General features: G+C 33.4%; 2 protein-coding genes and 1 long non-coding RNA gene across 3 annotated transcripts; 2 read left to right on the top strand and 1 right to left on the bottom strand.

Annotated features, from left to right (window-relative positions):
* The first annotated feature begins 157 nt into the window (after positions 1-157).
* LOC133321130 (uncharacterized) lies at positions 158-975 on the top strand. The gene is made up of 3 exons (XR_009754001.1): positions 158-176; positions 550-727; positions 843-975. It is a non-coding gene; the product is annotated as an uncharacterized LOC133321130 (long non-coding RNA).
* Positions 976-13,765: 12,790 nt separating this feature from the next.
* On the top strand, positions 13,766-15,466 carry LOC133321131 (coiled-coil domain-containing protein 22 homolog). Its single transcript, XM_061530224.1, has one exon. It carries the CDS (start codon positions 13,766-13,768, stop codon positions 15,464-15,466), a length of 1,701 nt encoding a protein of 566 aa, XP_061386208.1.
* Positions 15,467-17,455: 1,989 nt separating this feature from the next.
* On the bottom strand, positions 17,456-18,338 carry LOC133321128 (enoyl-CoA delta isomerase 2-like; the record flags this gene model as incomplete). The annotated part of the gene is made up of 4 exons (XM_061530223.1): positions 17,456-17,608; positions 17,672-17,815; positions 17,880-18,090; positions 18,163-18,338. Coding segments are annotated over 4 exons (684 nt in total), but the record flags the coding sequence as incomplete, so codon positions are not given.
* Positions 18,339-19,460: the final 1,122 nt, after the last annotated feature.

Genomic DNA, 19,460 nt, shown 5'->3' with positions numbered 1-19,460 from the left:
TTATATAAATGCCAACTATGTAAATATGGAAATTCCAGGTGGCATAAATCGTTATATTGCCACCCAAGGCCCACTGGCCTCAACGACTACGGATTTCTGGCGAATGAACGTAAATGTGCTGCCAGTAATGGTGTAACTCCCGAAGATGAGACGCCGGTATCAACCAGTGTTCATCAGTAAGTATTTTTTATTATTTTAGTTATTTAATACCTAGTATCATAAAATGAAAAACTCGCAAATTGTTGTTCATCCGAGGCTCCATAAAATGTTTAGGTTTAGTCGTGCCCGCTATTCGTAAAAAAACCGTTTCAAGTTTCACAAGCACTTTTGCCGTAGCTTTATGCTGACACAATAAATCGACTACGTCTTTAAGAATTGTTGAGATTTTCAATTGAAATTTTAAAGAGAAATTCCTGAATTAGTGTTTTTTGAAACCGAGAATGGGGGATCCCCTTAAGACAGAACTTTAAAATGTGCAGCCCGATTGGACGGCGATCAACGCCGTCTTTCTTTCATGCATCTAATATTGTCATTTTTCGTTCATTGCAGATGTATTAGTGCTGCTAATCCACCTGTTATAGTTCATTGTTCGGCTGGTATTGGGCGAACAGGTGTTTTAATACTAATGGATACAGCATTAGCATTAATGGAGGCACGCGAACCAGTATATCCGTTGGATATTGTGCGTACAATGCGTGATCAAAGAGCCTGTATGGTGCAAAATGTGGTAAGTAATCAATACTTGGCCTTTTTTCTTATACCCATTTTCGGCAATATTTACGAATTGTTTCTCTCCTATTTCATATATAAATTTATATATTACTCATTTACTCCTATTTTAGAGCCAATATCGCTTTGTATGTGAATGTATCTGTGCAGCCTATATGAAAATGTCTCGAAATAGTGCTTTATTATCTCAAGAAGATGATGATGATGACATTGGTGGTGAATAGACTAATATTTTTTGTGACTTTTGTGGTAATAATGCACGTGCCTCTTTATTGAAAAAAATACACATACAAAATTATATACATAAATACCCACATATGTATAGCAGAGAAACGTGTACAATAACACAGAACCAACCGTGGAAATAATAACATATATTTTTATATACAACTTACAATTAAACTGATACTATATATATACACACACTTTAATTATAAAAGAGATTAAAAAAACTATTGTATACGCCTCAAATATAACCTTTACACCCTAAATTTCGATTTTGTTCTCTAATGACCATCACATTATAAATGCATCAATGCTTGAGTTGATAAAATGCAAAGAAATATATTTTATGTATTATGTTCTAATAATATAAGTTTGTTTGATAATAAATCAACCCTTGAAATGCATTTAAGATGTCTACAAAATAAACAATTGTTCTTGTTCATTAGTAACATTTTTAATTTGTCAACTTATACAAAAAAAACGACATTAAAATTTAAATTGAAATTCAATATCAAATTCCTCTTCCGTGTTTTCTTCCTTAAATATAAAGATATACATATGTATATTATTTTTAAGTGTATTATTGTGTATTTTATTATATTTTTATATATACTCATCATTAAGATGAAATACAAAAACAATTTGTCCATATTAATGAAAATGTCTAACAAAATTCCGAACCAAGATGTTTTCTTGTTTTATTTTTTCTAGTTTACTAAAAATTTAATTACATTACATATACACAAGATAAACAATTAGTATTCTAGCACCAAAAATAATGTTTATGCTATAATATATAACACACACACATACATTTAAAACAATGAAATACATATTTATTATTCTAAGAATTACTTTTATAATGTAGTTTGTGTCCAATAGAAAGTTATAAGAAAATTATTTATAAGAAAATCTAATAAAACAAAAATTCAATATTTAGACACCCAAAATAAATTTGGTTTTATTTCTGTAAAGTAGATATGTTTGTAATTAAAATCTATCATTAAATTGATCTTAAACATAGCTGGTGTTTTAAGTTAGCCTATGCACCGATATTGAAAAGGGAAATGTTTCTCTTGAAGTTTTCGCAATATGTACGATTTCTAATGGAGCAAATGTCATCTGTTGGAATTTGCCGACTTTAAAATATTCCATACTTATGCTTTAATATTTTTATATGTGAACTTTACAGGAAATTCCAATCGATAGTAAAAATGGTTTGTATCTTTGGTAGTGTTTATTCAAAAATGCCGATTGTGAACCTTATGTTTTCAAATCAATCCAATTAAAACGGTATACACACTATCACTTTGAATGACACTCTTTTGTCCCCTTTTCCACAGGCAAATTTTTATTTGGCAAATTCTGAGTTTGTAGGCGAGAGGGGTTCGAGGATGAGAAACAAAACATTGCTCTTTTCGTTGAAAACAATTTTGTTGACATTTCCTTTTTAACCTATTCGTTTTACTGACACACAGCCGGCTGTTGTTTACAATTGTTTTAATTTGTGCAAGTGAAATTTAATTTTTAATTTATATAATAAAATATGTAAAAAAAATAAAATATTAAAAAATTCTTTAAAATTAAAAAATAAATTTGACGTTTCTTTCTTTCTTTTGTATTTTGATTCGCAAATTTGGAAAAGAAAAATTAGCTAGTTGAAAAGCAAGCGAAAATTTCAAAACAGAAAACAACAAATTTGCCAAATAACAATTTGCCTGTGGAAAAGGGAACTTTCCAAATTTTTCTTGTTTGATAGTGTGCCTCACAGGTTTGTCAATTATCAGGCCACCACAACAACATTTATGGTTGTTGGACAGTCAATAATCGAAGAGTTGACCAAATTAAAGATTTCAATTAAATTGCAAACTATACTACTCCATTTAACAAGAGTTCTTAATGATATCATAGAAGGTATTATTCTAAAAATAATAATGTATTAAAATAAAATTTAAAAATCATGAATGAAAATCTATCAAATTTATATTTCTATCGCTTCCATATCGTTCCTATGCCATATATGTGTAACACATATGAAAATTATTTCTTAAAGAAAGATTTGCTTTCTCAGATTTCCCCAGCAGGCAGATTGAGTAAATTGAATACATTTAATATACAATTACATTTAATAAAGAACCATTTCGAATTGTATGCGTTCCCAATTTTCCTGTTGGTTGATTTTTAAAAACTTAATTTGTCATATTGACACTACACCTTTTTCAAATGTTATTCAAAACATTTCAATTGCAATTCGAGGATTTTATTTGTAATTCGAAAATTCAATTTGCAATTCATAACATTTCAGTTGTAATTCGAGTATTTAATCTGCAATTCACAATAATTCATTTGTAATTTCAAACTTTTCATATGTAATTCAAATAATTCCATCTGAATTTTTAAGAATTTCAATTGTAATTTTTTTTTTTATTATTAAATCTTTATTTTGTAATGAAAAGCCTAAGGGGCCAATAAATTATTACAATATGCTTCGAATAGTAATTTGTAAATTAACATTTAAATTATTAGAACTTAAAGGTAAATAATATCTAATTAGGAAAAAATACATAACTTCATAAGGGAAGAACTACTCCTATTTGTAAATTTTTATTTGAAATTCGTAGTTTCATTTGAAATTCAATGAATTCAATTTGAAATTCATAAAATTTCACTTGTAAATCATAATCAGCCTTATTCTGGATATTTGCTAGGGATATATCTCGCATGTAAAAAATTTTCGCTTTCACATTCTCGCCTTATTCTGAATAAATAGGGAGATGTTTTCGAAAATGGTGGTTGAAAAAAAAGATTCGTGTTGCCATATCGTAAATTAAGTTGCAATGTGTATGGCCATATTGTAAGTTAAGTTGCCATGTGTGTTGCCCCATTGTAATTTAATTGTGTAACATTTTCAATATATTATTTATTGATTTTTGTTATTAAAAATTGTTACTTTTTATTGTTATTTAAACTATATAGCAATACAAATGTGAAATATCAAGAATCCGCTGTATAAATGCTTTGCAATTAAAAGAAAATAAATTAAAGTTTGAAAATATGGCAACCTACAATATGGCATGTGAAACAGCTGTTCATTGTTTTGATGCAATTTGTTGCAACAACTACAATAGATTACAATTAAAATAACATTTTTTATGATGGCAAAAACATAACGAATAATAGAAAGAAATCTGCGATTTAATTAATTAATTCACAGTTTATTATTTCACTACATAATTGTGTGCCTTTTTATTTAATTCCCATATTTTATTTCCCCAATTTCTTAAAGTGGCCTGTTATGTTATGATTTGCTTTTGAAAAAAAAATTGTTCTTTCATAATTTTTATTTAAGTTTTTCACTGTTAAGCGGCTCATCATTGAAAATTTTTTTCTTGAGAGACAGATCCTCACCCAAAATGTCTGTATTTCCTTATTACCTTCATACATTTCTTGGCAATACTTGCTTCAGCATGCATCGTTATCAATAGGATTTCCAATCGCATTTTATTGGTTGTTTTCCAGTTAAAAATTTGCTTACTATCATTTATAATATTCTAAATCGTCATAGAATAAGTAGGGGAGACTGGGGCAACTTCGGCACTTTTTGTTTAGAGCTCTATATCTCAGTACAATATATATAAAAACTTTATAGCTGATTATTGTCCTCTGACACTTAATTATAAAAACTAATACCAAAAAGATATAAAAAATTAGTGTTAAACGGCATATACATTATAACTTTTTACCGGGTTAACCTATTTTATGAGGATTTATTTGACATATATGCAAAGGAATTGGCAATTGAAACCCACTGGGTTAACGAAATCCGGTTAAATGTAAACGTACTATTAGTTAAAAATTTTTACAGTTTTGTAAAAAAAGTCAAATTCGCCGAATGTGCCCCTACCCGGGGTAGCTTCGGCATTTGATGGGTCACATTCGGCACCATAGTCATAGCCTGGTAATTATCATCTCTATCAGTCTGGTTGAACTTCAGATCCTCTAAAGGCTCTATTTGGTTTAAATAAGCGACACAATGTTTGAATTTTAGGGCTATATTTTCTAGCGACGGACGTTGACATCTCAAGGTCACACACTATCAGAAATAGGGTATTTATATCGCATTTTCGTCAATACAAGCACGTTTGGTCTTATATATGTATTATCGAACCATATTAAAGGATTATTTTTAAAGACAAATTCAAAACCATTTTAAGGAAATAACATTACACTAACTGTATGTGGCCGAATGTGCCCCATTTTAAAATGCCGAATCTACCCCGAATGTACTTTTTATAGTTTTTTCCATTTTTTTTTTTATCAGTCTTGTAAGAACATTATATTTTTAACTATTTTTATACTAATACACATTGTAATTAACCACTGTTTAATAATATTGTCTTAAAATTTGAAAAGTTTTATACACGAAATATTTACGAAATGGAATGGAAATATTACAAAAACATCTGTAGAAATACAAAAAATTGTGCATCTAAATAAGTTTATTAGCTAGAAATTTAAAATTTTGTGACACTTATTTATTTCGATATTCGATACCTACGTATCGAAACTAGTGATGTACGGTGAGAGCTTCATATCGAAAACGCGATTGCCGAAGGTGCCCCAGTCTCCCCTAAATATTGTTACGTTCTTGGACTTCACTTATTCCCGTGTAGACGTTGTTTTATTTCCCGATACAGTTCGTACCAAATAAAACGCGGGTTCGTTCAGATTACGATTATTACAATGACTTTATTCACACAACTTTACTTTGCACTTTACTTTACACGACGGTTTCAATTCGCGATCTGATTCACAACTGACTCACTGCCTTTCCATTCCCTCTATTTATATGAGCCCTGCCTGTCGCTACAGAAGTTTCTAGACGATCTGGTAACACCTAGATCACGAACAATCTACCAATGCAACAAACACATTGAGTAACAATAACAACAACAAACTTACTGAGTGAACAATAACAACAACAAACTTGAGTAAACAAACTTACAATAACAACAACACATATACAGGCGAGGGAATAACAAAGAAAGAGGAATGACGTTTAACAAGAATTGTACGACAATAACAAAATAGAAAATGAAAGAGGAAATGGAAGGATGTAGAAAAATCTATACAGTGGTTGTTGTTGTGAAGTTATTCAAATAAACTGCGTAGTAGAAATTTACGTTACAATTCAAATTCTTAAATTAACGGAATTCATCTAAATTAACTTAAATCTAAAGTTATATTCGTAACATTGCCCCCCGCTTAAGCCTGTTCGTCCCGAATAGGCACAGTTCCCGTTCCGTAGGGGGTCAGCCGCTCCAAATGTACAACTTTCATCTTCGACCTGGGACTGTCGCTCCTCTGGATGCGATAAACGACGTCATTTATTTTCGTGACAATCTTGTAGGGTCCTTCCCAGTGCGTTTGCAATTTGGGGCATAGTCCTTTCTTTCGTTGTGGGTTGAACAATAGTACCAGTTGCCCTTCTTGAAACCCATCGGTATTTGCCGCTCGATCGTACCTTGCCTTCATGCGGTTGCTAACCATTTTTATTCGATGTCGGACTGCATCGTGGACTTTACTAAAAGAGTTTTGGCTGTCTTCATCTTGGTTCACATCGTCGTTTGGGGTAGCGCCGAATATCAAATCGCCAGGTAGCTTTAATTCATTTCCGAACAGAACTTTGGCTGGGGTCCGGGATGTGGAATCATGAATGGCCGATCTATAAGCCAATAAAAACTTTGGAATATGCTCATCCCAGTCTCGTTGGCCACTGTCCACCACTTTCCGTAGATGTTCTTCAAGGGTGCGATTGAATCTTTCCACCATGCCATCTGATTGTGGATGTAGGGGCGTCGTTCTGGTTTTCTTAATTCCGTAGGAGTCACACATTTCCTTGAAGATCGCTGATTCAAAATTCCTACCTTGATCGGAATGAACCTCGGATGGAACACCATAGCGACAAATCCAATTTTTGCTGAACACATCCACAATTGTCCTGGCTTCTTGATTTGGGATAGCATAAACCTCCGGCCATTTACTGAAGTAATCCATGACCACTAAGACATACCGGTTCCCAGAGTCGCTTGTGGGGAACGGTCCAGCTACATCCATTGCGATTCTTTCAAAAGGGGCTCCTGAATTATACTGCTGCATGTAGCCTCGACTCTTCCGTGTTGGACCTTTAGCTTTTATGCACCTTTCACAATTGGCGATCCAGTCGGCAATGGATTTTTGACAGCCGACCCAGTAGAATCTCTGCTTTACCTTTTCAGCGGTCTTTGCTATGCCAAGGTGTCCTCCACTTGGCCCATCGTGAAACTCCGACAAGACATCTCTTATTTTGGAGTCTGGGACGACGATCAAGTTCCGGTGAGATTTACCGTCCTCACTTTCCCATTTGCGATATAGGCAGCCATCTTTTATAAGTAGACTGTCCCACTGGGCCCAATAGGATTTTAAAAGAGGGCTTTCGGAGGTAATTTCTTTACGACTAGGTCGCTTGCCCGTTTCAATGGCCGAAATTATTTTGCCCAGAATGGGATCTCTTCGTTGTTCCGTCGACCAATCTTCTCCCGACTCAAACTGCAATCGTCGGACGTCCACGATATTCTCTTTGCTCTCAGCCTTTGAGCAGTGGCTGTATTCTACCTTGCATGGCCGACGAGACAGGGCATCAGCATTACCGTGTTTTCCGTCTTCTCTGTGCTCGATTCTGTTCAACGGTGACTCATTGGTGGACTGTTGAGCCATTCTTCTACCATCTTTCGTTGTAGGTGGTGACGATGACCTGGATCGTTTGCGCTTAGCTCTGCATTCGCGTGCAATATGACCTGCTTTATCGCAGTTGTAGCATCTAACCCTGGGCTTAGTCATCCCTACTAACTTTGTTTCTTCTATTACCCGCCTCATGGCGTCCTTGATCAAGTTAACGAGATATTTGTGTTCGCAACATTCGGTCTCCAGTTGGCTAATCTTGTAGGTCTGGGGCTTAACAATCATTCTTGCCGTCTCTTGGGCAAGGGCAAACGACACGGTTTCGGCAAATGACGCTTTTGGTGACGCATATGTTGCACATTTAATCTCAGGGTCACGTATGCCATTCACAAAGGTTTCGATTTTCATACGGTCCACCAATGGATGATTCTCTCCTGGATACGTCATTAGCACCAAACGTTCCACCTCAGCTGCAAAGTCTTGTAACGTCTCGTTTGCCCTCTGTACTCTTCCCCTTAATTCCATAAGGTAGATGTTTTGTTTATGTTCGCCACCGTACTTACGTTCCAGTGCAGCAATAACATCTTCATAGTTGTTCCTAGAAGCGACAGGAATACTCTGTATAACATCAGCAGCACTGCCCTTCAATGCCAGAAGTAGTGCAACCGCTTTGTCGCTGTCGTTCCACGAATTTCTAGAAGCCACTGTCTCGAACTGTAACTTGAAAACATTGAATGACGTAGAGCCGTCGAATACAGGAGGTTTGATTTTTAGCGTGTTATCCGGAACTCGCACCGGACCACCTTTGATTTCCAGTTCCGACATTTTCTTCTCCAGATTCGTAAACCTGTGGTCGTGGGCCAGAAATTTCTCATCCACAGACAGAATCTTCTCGTCGACCGACTGCACTTTCTTATCCAACTCTTTAATTTGGACCTCCACGGTTTCCACTCTCCTTCCAATAACTTCTGTAATTTTCTCGAGTTTCTCGTTCATTATTCTCGAATTTTCTTCAAACATTCTACAATTCTCCGCCTTGAGTTCATCTAACTTTCTGGAATTCTCTTCGAACATTCGTCTCGAGTTTTCTTCTGACTTTCTGGAATTCTCTTCGAACATTCGTCTCGTGTTTCTGGAATTCTCTTCGAACATTTTAGCCAGCATTTCTCTGAAATCGTCACCCCTGGCAGCTACTGACGAGACTTCCCCACCGTTGGATTCGCCCATTTCCGATAAATCCACTTCATCCTTACTGTCAAACTCATATGTATCGATGTTCATACCACGGCGCTCGAACTCATCCAACAGACGTTTTTGGAGTTCAGCCTTGTTGCCAGTAGAGGACAATTCCAATTTATTCAGCTCCTTCTTCAAGTCTTCCACTCGTAGATCCTTAAACTTCATCGTAGTACTATCGTAATCTCACTTCCGACACCAATTGTTACGTTCTTGGACTTCACTTATTCCCGTGTAGACGTTGTTTTATTTCCCGATACAGTTCGTACCAAATAAAACGCGGGTTCGTTCAGATTACGATTATTACAATGACTTTATTCACACAACTTTACTTTGCACTTTACTTTACACGACGGTTTCAATTCGCGATCTGATTCACAACTGACTCACTGCCTTTCCATTCCCTCTATTTATATGAGCCCTGCCTGTCGCTACAGAAGTTTCTAGACGATCTGGTAACACCTAGATCACGAACAATCTACCAATGCAACAAACACATTGAGTAACAATAACAACAACAAACTTACTGAGTGAACAATAACAACAACAAACTTGAGTAAACAAACTTACAATAACAACAACACATATACAGGCGAGGGAATAACAAAGAAAGAGGAATGACGTTTAACAAGAATTGTACGACAATAACAAAATAGAAAATGAAAGAGGAAATGGAAGGATGTAGAAAAATCTATACAGTGGTTGTTGTTGTGAAGTTATTCAAATAAACTGCGTAGTAGAAATTTACGTTACAATTCAAATTCTTAAATTAACGGAATTCATCTAAATTAACTTAAATCTAAAGTTATATTCGTAACAATATTTTTCATAAAAATAGTTATTACTTATGTTTTTATAGTCAACTCACTTTAAATTTATTAGCGAAAAATTTCGCACAAAATTTCATCTCATTCTCCTACTCCCTGTAATTCAGAATACCTAATTTTTCCCCAAAGCGGATTTTTTCGCTTTCGAACTTCATTCAGAATAAGGCGAAAGCGAGAATGCGAAAAAATTCACTGGAAAATGTTGTTCAGAATAAGGCGAAGGGAAAGAGCGAGTAAATTCACATGGAATTGACATCCAGAATAAGGCTGATTATTAAAAAAAACCAACACGCACACACACATATATATATACATGACAAATTCACTTTGAATATATTACATTAATATGTACATACATTTTTACCCACCTTAATGTGTTACACATTTTTTGGTTGTTTCCAATAACATTTTTCCAATTTAAAATGAAATGTTATTAATTTCAAATAAAATATTACGAATTTCAAATGAATTTATTTGAAAGTTGAATAGAATTTTATAAATTTCAAATGGAGTTTTTAGAATTTCCAATGGAATTTTACGAATTTCAAATGGAACTATATGAATTTCAAATGGAATTCTGCGAATTTCGTAAGGTTTTCTATGAATTACAAATTAAATTCTCGAATTACGATTGATATGTTATGAATTGCAAATGGAATTCTCGAATTGCAAATTATATGTTGGAATACTCGAATTACATTTCATATATTTTGAATAACATGTGAAAAAGGTGTAGTATTACGTTGGATGTGTTCCATGTGTTCGCCCAAATAAATTTATAATGTTATACGCCATTATATAATAATAATAGAAGGTAACAGCAAGTGTTGTTGTACAACAAACGATACAACAACCGCATGGAAATTTGTTTTTGTAAGTTATACTAGTGTCAACGTCATTTGACAGAAAAATGTAAAAAACGAATAAATTATATTAATTTTGAAAATAAAATATTTTCGAATACTCAAAATATTATTTGAAAACCATGAATGAAAATCTCTGAAATTTATATTTCTATCGCTTCCACATCTTTCCTATAATTGAGCTATTGCCACTTATATGTGTAACACATATGAAAATGCAGGGAATTGCGAGTTATTCAATGAAGAAAGCTTTGCTTCCTCAAACTTTCCCAACAGGCAGATTGAGTAAAATGAATACGGGAGGACATTTAATAATGAACAATTTCGAATTGTATGCGTTCCCAATTTTCCTGTTGGGTGATTTTTAAAAACATAATTTGTCAAATTCATATTGACACTACACCTTTTTCACATGTTATTCAAAACATATCAAATGTAATTCGAGAATTCCATTTGTTATTCATAACATACAGTTTGCAATTCGAGAATTCCATTTGCAATTCATAACATATCAGTTGTAATTCGAGAATTTCATTTGTAATTCATAGAACACCTTTCGAAATTCGCAGAATTCCATTTGAAATTCGTAAAATTCCATTGGAAATTCATAAAACTCCATTTGAAATTACTAAAATTCCATTTGAAATTTATAAAATTCCATTCAACTTTCAAATAAATTCAATTGAAATTCGTAATATTTGATTTGAAATTAATAACATTTCATTTTAAATTGGAAAAATGTAATGGGAAACACCCAAAATATGTGTAATACATTAAGGTGGGTAATAATGTATGTACATATTAATGTAATATACTTTATAATTTTATATACTTTATACTTTTTTGCATCATGAACTTTAATGTATGTATTTAAATTTAATTTATATAGATTTTTATTCATTCGTTTAAAAACCGCACATATATATATATATATATATATTATGAATTTCTCATGTATATATATGTATATATATATATATATATATTTGTATATATGTGTGTATGTTAGTTTTTTTTAATACTATTTTTCACTACATAAAAAATCTACCCCACTTATTGTTCAATTTATTCATTTTATTCGAATTTGAAATAAAATGTTAGTCCTGATTTATATTAGGCGAGTTTACTTGCGGCAATTTTTATCGTTCTCTTTTGAACTTGCTCCTTGCGTCTATACAAGGCAATTCGGTTTCCAAAAAATGTTTTTATTTGTTGTTTTTTCACATTTAAATATATATAAAATGTCAAAAAATACGGAATACACAAAACGAATTGCCAGAAAATTGTCGGTACGAGCAATTTTTTTTTCATTTCTATACCCCTTGCCCCTCTCTCCTACAAAGACTTGTCGCAAGTAAACTCGCCTAGTCTAAATTTGGACTTAAGAATTTGAAATGAATTTTTACGAATTACAACTGAAAAATTATGATTTAGAAGTAAAATTTTATGAATTTCAAATTGAATTCATTGAATTTCAAATAAAAATATACAAATTACAAATGAAATACTTAAAAATTCAGATGGAATTTTTTGAATTACATATGAAAAGTTTAAAATTACAAATGAATTGTTGTGAATTGCCGATAAAATACTCGAATAACAACTGAAATGTTATGAATTGCAAATTGAATTTTCGAATTACAAATGAAATTCTCGAATTGCAATTGAAATGTTTGGAATAACATTTGAAAAAGGTGTAGTATTACGTTGGAATCAAATCAGCTGGGACTTGCTGTTACCATTTATAATTGTACCATGGTTATATGCAATGCATATTTGGGTAATACCATGTTCTGACGAGCATTCGAACAACGTAGTTCGCTCTCAGAATTACGTACATCAATTAACCCGTTCATACAACACTATTCTTAATTCATGTTGTTTAATTAAGAATAATATTCAGATTTATATTTATTTGTCTTACTACCTTAAATTGCAACTTTGCGCATTCGGGGCAAAGTATTTCTGTCAAAGTCAAATCACTGACGTTTGGTTTACGCGCCCGCCTTTGCATCAGTCTGTCTAGAAAAAGTCTCAAACTACGCTTGATGGATTTCGTCCACTAAGCTTGCACAGAGCATACCAACACAAATTATAATAAAAAGGTAATATTGTTTACGACAATAAAACGCCAATATTCGATTGGACAAATTCTAATATAATTGTGTTTTCTTTTATTTGGGTATTTATTTTCATATTCCCCACTTAAACACATGTCATCAGAATTTTCTTTTTCAAATAGCTTGTTTCTCCTTTTACACCGAAATCTCAACTTATTTGAGTGTATTATTAATTAATTATTCTCTTTATCCTGAATATTGTAAGAACCCATAGCTATTTACTTTTTCATTCATGTTTTCCATTTTTTCTGAAAATGTTTTTTTTTTTTTTATTTTCATTTTTCTATTTTCTTAATTCAAATGTCTCATATAAAAAATTGTAGAATCTTTTGTTTAAGTTTCCCCACAATTGTTTCTTGTTTTGTACGCTATTTAGAACCAAAGGAAAAGAAATGCATATTACATTATGTAGATTAAAAAATTTACATTCTGCTGCATATATAAAAACTATACAATTTTTTACTTTTCATTCATCATTTTCAATTTTACTGAAAAAATTTGAAAATTTTATAAATATTTTCATGCTGTCAAAATTAATTTATTTTCGATAAAAACTCTCAATTGTTAGGGATGGGACAAATTTCTTGGTTATTCAGAGAGTGATTCGAATTAAACAATGTACAAAAGTCGGTGTTCGCTCAGACAATTTTGTATGGGGAACTAAGTAATAACTTCATAATTAAGGGTCGAACAATGAATGAGAGAGCGAACAACGCTCGTCTGTAAATGGCATAAATTCATCCGTATGCGTACGATTTTATTCACCTCAAAAGTTAAATTCGTATAAAATAAATAATAGAATTATAAATTTATTTGGGCGAACAATTGTTTGTGTTTCAAATTTTATCTAGTAATATTTCTCATAGTTGGCAACATTGCTTGTCAAATCCAAGTAGCAATTATGTACTTTGACAGTTAATCGTATAGTCAGCTGTGCTAAAGTGAATACCTTTTTTATTGTGCCATGGCCTGAATTGAGTTTCTATATGGTAGCTAGAGAAGGCCACTGTTTTTGCGAATTTTTGTAAACTTTCCAGACTTCAAAATGGATGAAGTTGACAAAATTATTATACATTCATTAAAACAAATTGGATGCAAACTAGAAACTGATGATAGTGACGTTTTCGGCTTGAACCATTTTACACCAGACCTACTTGTGCGGTCAGTATCAAGATGTTTACAGGAAATTAAGCCGGATGTAGTTCTACCCAAATCATTGCCTGAAAATATGAATATGGCTCAAAGATTTACCATTGCATCTACGCTGGCGGAGACGTGTATTGCATGTGGATATCGCGGTGACATTGGATATCAGACGTTTCTCTATCCGAATGTTGTAGATACCAGACGGCTGTTTATGTTCCTAATCGAACAATTACCAAAACTAAATGATTCATTGGATGCAATAGAGGGTGGATCAGAACGAAATGAATACAAAATATTATTGAAGGAAATTAAAAAGAATATATCTAGGGAATTAAAAGCACCATGGGTTCCGCAGTATTGTCGTGGTTTAGCGAATAGAAAATCCGATGGGAATAGTAGTCTTACAGTCGACTTTTTACCCCACTTAAATTTACACATTCCACAAGTGGAGGGCGATTTGCAGTCCAAGGAATTTTATCAAGCTCCAAATATATTTCAACAGACCACAGCAGCTGATTGTGATCTGGTAAGTTCGGTTTTACATAAATGTGCCATCGATTTATATAGCCCAGCACAAAGTCTAGATGGTGTACGTATAACTGATATTAATAAACCGGATGCAATAATACCTTCATTACAAGCCATTGATGTTAGCAGAACGGAAAACGTGGAAGAAGCTGATCGCAAAACAGAATCAATACCGGCCACTCCTCTCCAGAATCTTATTAAAAATGTTGAAGAGTTAAAACAAACTAATGAATCGTGTGTGCGGGAACTTCAAGCCTGCAATGAAAAACTCAACAATTTACGCCTAGAACGAACAAGCGTTGTAGCAGAAATGGAAAACTTGCGAAAAGATCAAAAATTACATGAACGAACATGCGTTATATTGGAAAATCCCAATGAAAATATTACTAAACTAGAGGTGCTGATAGAGAAAACTCGGGAAAGGCGCCTTACCGTAGAAAATCAATGGCAGGCACATCGAGTACCAGCCCTCAAACAAATTGACGAATTGCAAAAGCTGAGACAATCGAAAAACTTACAAAACATCCAAGAGCTGCGGCAAGCTATACAGGAGTATGAAACGAGTTTAAAGGATAAAACCAACATTCACATGCAACTAGCAGAGGAATTAAAGAAACGAGCCGTGGGAATTGCACCACGTAAAGAGTACACGCGACGAATTTATGAATTTATAGGCAACATTCGTAAACAACGTAATGATATTTATAAAATTCTCGATGACACGCGAGATCTCCAGAAACAACTAAACTCGGTATCGGCCCAATTGCAACGACAATTTAACTATACCGATGATTTGCTATTTCAGAGTGCTAAAGTGCATACGCACGCCAAACAAGCATATAAGCTATTGGCTTCACTACACGCTTCTTGTAATGAAATATGTGATCTGGTATCACGTACTGGCCAAACGACCAAAGAAATACGAGACCTTGAGGTGCAAATTGACCGGGAACATATGAAAAATGTTGCAGCCAGTTTGGAGAAAATCACGGGTGATATCAAACAATTTGAAATGATTAGGCAATCGGTGCAAATTGAAGCGCCAAATGAAAAAATAGTGGATCATATATAATATGAAAAGATTTTCGCTATTTTAGTCTGAATAGAATTGTATCGTTTTGTGGCACAATAAAAATATAGTATTATATGAAGAAAATATGAAAAAAATAAAAAAAATTAAATAAAATGCATGTATTTGTAAATGAAAATAAATTAATAAAATAATTTTATGAAATTTCAGTAAAATATTTAAAAAAGGGGTACAAACATTAGCTGCAAAAACAATATAACTCCACATTGTTAGTAACAACCGTCCGATCGGAGACTAATGTCAATTGTGATCATTTTTTTTTTACCTGCAAAGAGAAGAAAAGAGAGAGTGGAAGAGCAAGGTGAAAAGATAGCGAAAGTAGAAGAGCGAAGAAATGGTTATTTTAGCCATGTCAAATTTTTGACAAAGCCTAGGATCTGGTTTGGGTCTATTTTAGAGAAGAAGGCTAGATTATCAATTTTATATCACCCAAACTGTTTATGTCTTCTACCAATCAGCAATGGACATTTACGGAGTATATGTTCAATTGTTTCAAGTTCTTCTTCGTCCTCACATAGATGGTAGTAATCCTCTCCGCTGCAGTTCCACTTCGAAGTGAGAGATCTAATCTTGCACTGACCTGTTGTGATCCCCACAATGATTTTGATCTCTGTCTTATTGTGTGCCAGCAGCGAAGACGTTCTTTTGCGAGAGAATTCAGGCCAGATAGATTTTGCGATTCTACAACCAGGTTCTATCAACCATCTGTTGCCGAGTACCTCGCAGTATAACAAGCGGATTTTGCCAATGAAATAGCCAATGGGAAGTTTCACAGATATCTCAATCGGAAGATTGGACGACTGTGAGACCCCTCGAGGCTATCGGCTATCTCATTCCCTTCAATGTCACTATGTCCTGGAACCCAACATAAGCTATCTGTCGTTTATTATTCAGATCATGATCCAATTAACAGGTCGTGTAAGAAGCGAATATTATCGGCCATTTTGGTAGAAAATCCCTCAAACTGTCAATTATTTTGTTTACGTTTTCACACAATTAAGGCAAATTTTAACAGTTCGGGTGAAATCATTTCGCCTCTAACACGACTTGTTAATTGAACCATGATTCAGATCGTACTTGCAATCATGAACTACTTTTGAGTTTGTAGTACACGACTTTACCGCTTTAAGGGCCGCCTGACTATCGACACATATAGTCACCGGTGCCGTAATGTCGGCAGTAAGTGATTTTACTATCTCGGCCGCTTTCGTGATTGCAAGGATTTCTGCTTGAAAAACGCTACAAAGATTGTTAAGTTTATATGAGTTATATCTGCTGTCCAAAAGTTTGTAAGTGAACCATTTTTAAATGAAATGAAAATGATTTTTACCGCGTTCGTCTCGAATTATTTTGTTAACGAAGAAACTTTTTATGTTATTCCGTATTGTATTTCGGGAAGAAACCATAACATTTCATTAATTGTTCGTGTTTTTAGGTATGTGTTGAACTTGTTGCTTATGTTTTTTTTTTTTTATTGGACAGAAGTAGTCAATACCTACATAGTTGTTAGTGTTATTCACCTCCAATTGTCCTTCCTCGTATTACTGTACCGTGGTGTACAATTCCAATAAATCAAATAAACACACTTTTTCATTATGAACAAAAAACATGTTACCATATACGTATATATTTGTGTAATGTTAATATTTTATTCTCATAAATTTCTTTTACTTACAACTGCATAAAACTGCACTTTTGCTTCAAAATATTTTTTTTGTAACTATTTCCAAAAGTTAAAATTAAATTTCAAATTGCCACTGATGGTGGGTAGGTATGCCATCTACCCTTTTGATTTAGTATTTAACTTAGAATGAAAAGAAACATAAAAACCCAAATGGATTAAAAAAGGTGTCATACTAAAACCTATCAAAAAACCATAAAAATGTTTTGTACATAATAGATATGTACACAATGATATTAATTTTGAAATACTTGTAATAGAAAGAAAAAAGAAACAAAAAGGTTGCGTAACTAAAAATGCCCTTGTTCGGTAATTTTTTTAATTTGTTCCAGACATTCACTGGATGTCCATTGCTCGGCAATTGTAGTGAATTCTTCGTCAAATGTTTCTTCAATGGCTCCCAGATAGCATTGTGTTACAGTGTTTTTCATTGATCGATATGACTGGGGAAAAAATATATGAAAAGTTAACCAAAAGTTCAACAAAATTTATTCTTCTCAACTAACCTCAGGAGGCATTGAAGCCATTTTTCTGGCAACATTTATAGCTTCCTCATTAACTTTAGTGCCAGTAGTTAGTTTGTTGACCAGACCCGCCAATGCAGCCTCGGTAGATTGTACTTTCTCACCTAACCAAAATAATTTGGTTTTCTAAAAATAATAATAATAATTAATGTAATGCAATGCATTAAATTTTATAATGAATTCTTCTTACAAATGATCCACGTATTTTATTCAATTTATTCCATACACCATAACTTTCCGGTAATTGTCCCATTTTAGTATATGTCGTTTCGTATGTACACTTATCTCCAGCCACGACAATATCAAAAAATATCAATTGCATTAGGCCCAGATTCATAACGTGACCATTTACACCAGCTATCAATGGTTTTGGGTATGAGGCTAATGTTACCAAATATCTCCTGTGATGTGAGAAAATAATGTATACAACATTTATAATAAATAATTTTTGTAAAATATTCGCCGTAACTTACTTGACTGCTGAACATAAATTTTTCACCACATTTTTCCTTTTTTCAACTGCACCTAGAGCAAGTTCGGTCAAATCAATACCTTGGCAAAAATGTGCATCATTCGTTATAATAACGGTAACATGTGTGTCGGAATCATTTGCCATTTTCTCTAATATATCCGATAGTTTATTCAACATCTGAAATGAAACGTATATTTTATTAAGTTGCCAGTAATATAAAAAACACAATTCGACGCCTCCGAACCATAGTATGCTAAGTCTGAAAAGTGAGTTTTTCAGTAGAAGCTTTCAAAGTATGGAAGTTTCTTTAATCGTACGTGCCATGGATTGACCGATGATCACCAAAATTTCAGTGAATTTAAACTAGGGAACGTAGTATCTAAAATCGTAAAGAACTTTAAAACATGCTAAGTGGACTTAGCATACTATGGTTCGGAGGCGTCAATATAATGGTGTTGATAAATTTGAATTAAATTTGTTTATTTTGGGGTTAACTTTACTAATTTTATGTGTAATGTTACTATTAATATCTCATTGGTTAATAAATCTTCGTAACAAAAATTATCGATATTGGTCCACATAATGATACCCTCCATTATTCGTTATTTTGGGGAAGCTTGGACAAGTTTTTCAACCAAATCAGCTGTAATTTTATATTTTGGATTCTCATTGAGTAGGAAATCTCACCACCAAACATTATCAATATTGACCCAAGTTTCCGGGTAACTCCCATATAATGGTACCCTAAATTATTTAGTATTTTGGGGGGCTTGGGCACTTTTTTCGACCAAATTGATTTTTCCGTAAATTGATATGTTGGGTTTTCGCTGGGAGGTAAAGGTTTCCACCAAAAATTACTACTATTGTCCCATATTTTTGGGTAGCTACCCTTCATTATTCGGTATTTTAGGGGGCTTGGGCATGTGTGTTAACCAAATGTGCTGTAATTTGGGTAGAAAATCTCCCTACAAATAATTATGAATATTGTCCCAAGTTTTCGGGCAGCCCCCATATGACGGTATCCTTTTTCTTTCGGTATTTTGGGGGGTCTTGGGCACGTTTTTCCACAAAATCAGCTGTAATTTGGTAATCTGGGTTCTCATTGGGCAATAAATCTTCCTAACAAAAACTATCGATATAAGTTCATGTTTTCGGATAGGTCCCACGTAATGGTACCCTCCATTATTCGGTATTTTGGGGGGCTTGGACAAATTTTTCAACCAAATCAGCTGTAATTTTATATTTTGGATTCTCATTGAGTAGGAAATCTCACCACCAAACATTATCAATATTGACCCA

The sequence above is a fragment of the Musca vetustissima genome, unplaced genomic scaffold (assembly GCF_032173495.1).
Source record: "Musca vetustissima isolate MV318-11 ecotype Yass unplaced genomic scaffold, APGP_CSIRO_Mvet_v1 utg179581, whole genome shotgun sequence".
NCBI classification, from domain to species: Eukaryota; Metazoa; Arthropoda; class Insecta; order Diptera; family Muscidae; genus Musca; species Musca vetustissima.
The sequence above is the reverse complement of the archived record's forward strand: the minus strand, read 5'-3'. Positions and strand labels throughout refer to the sequence as shown.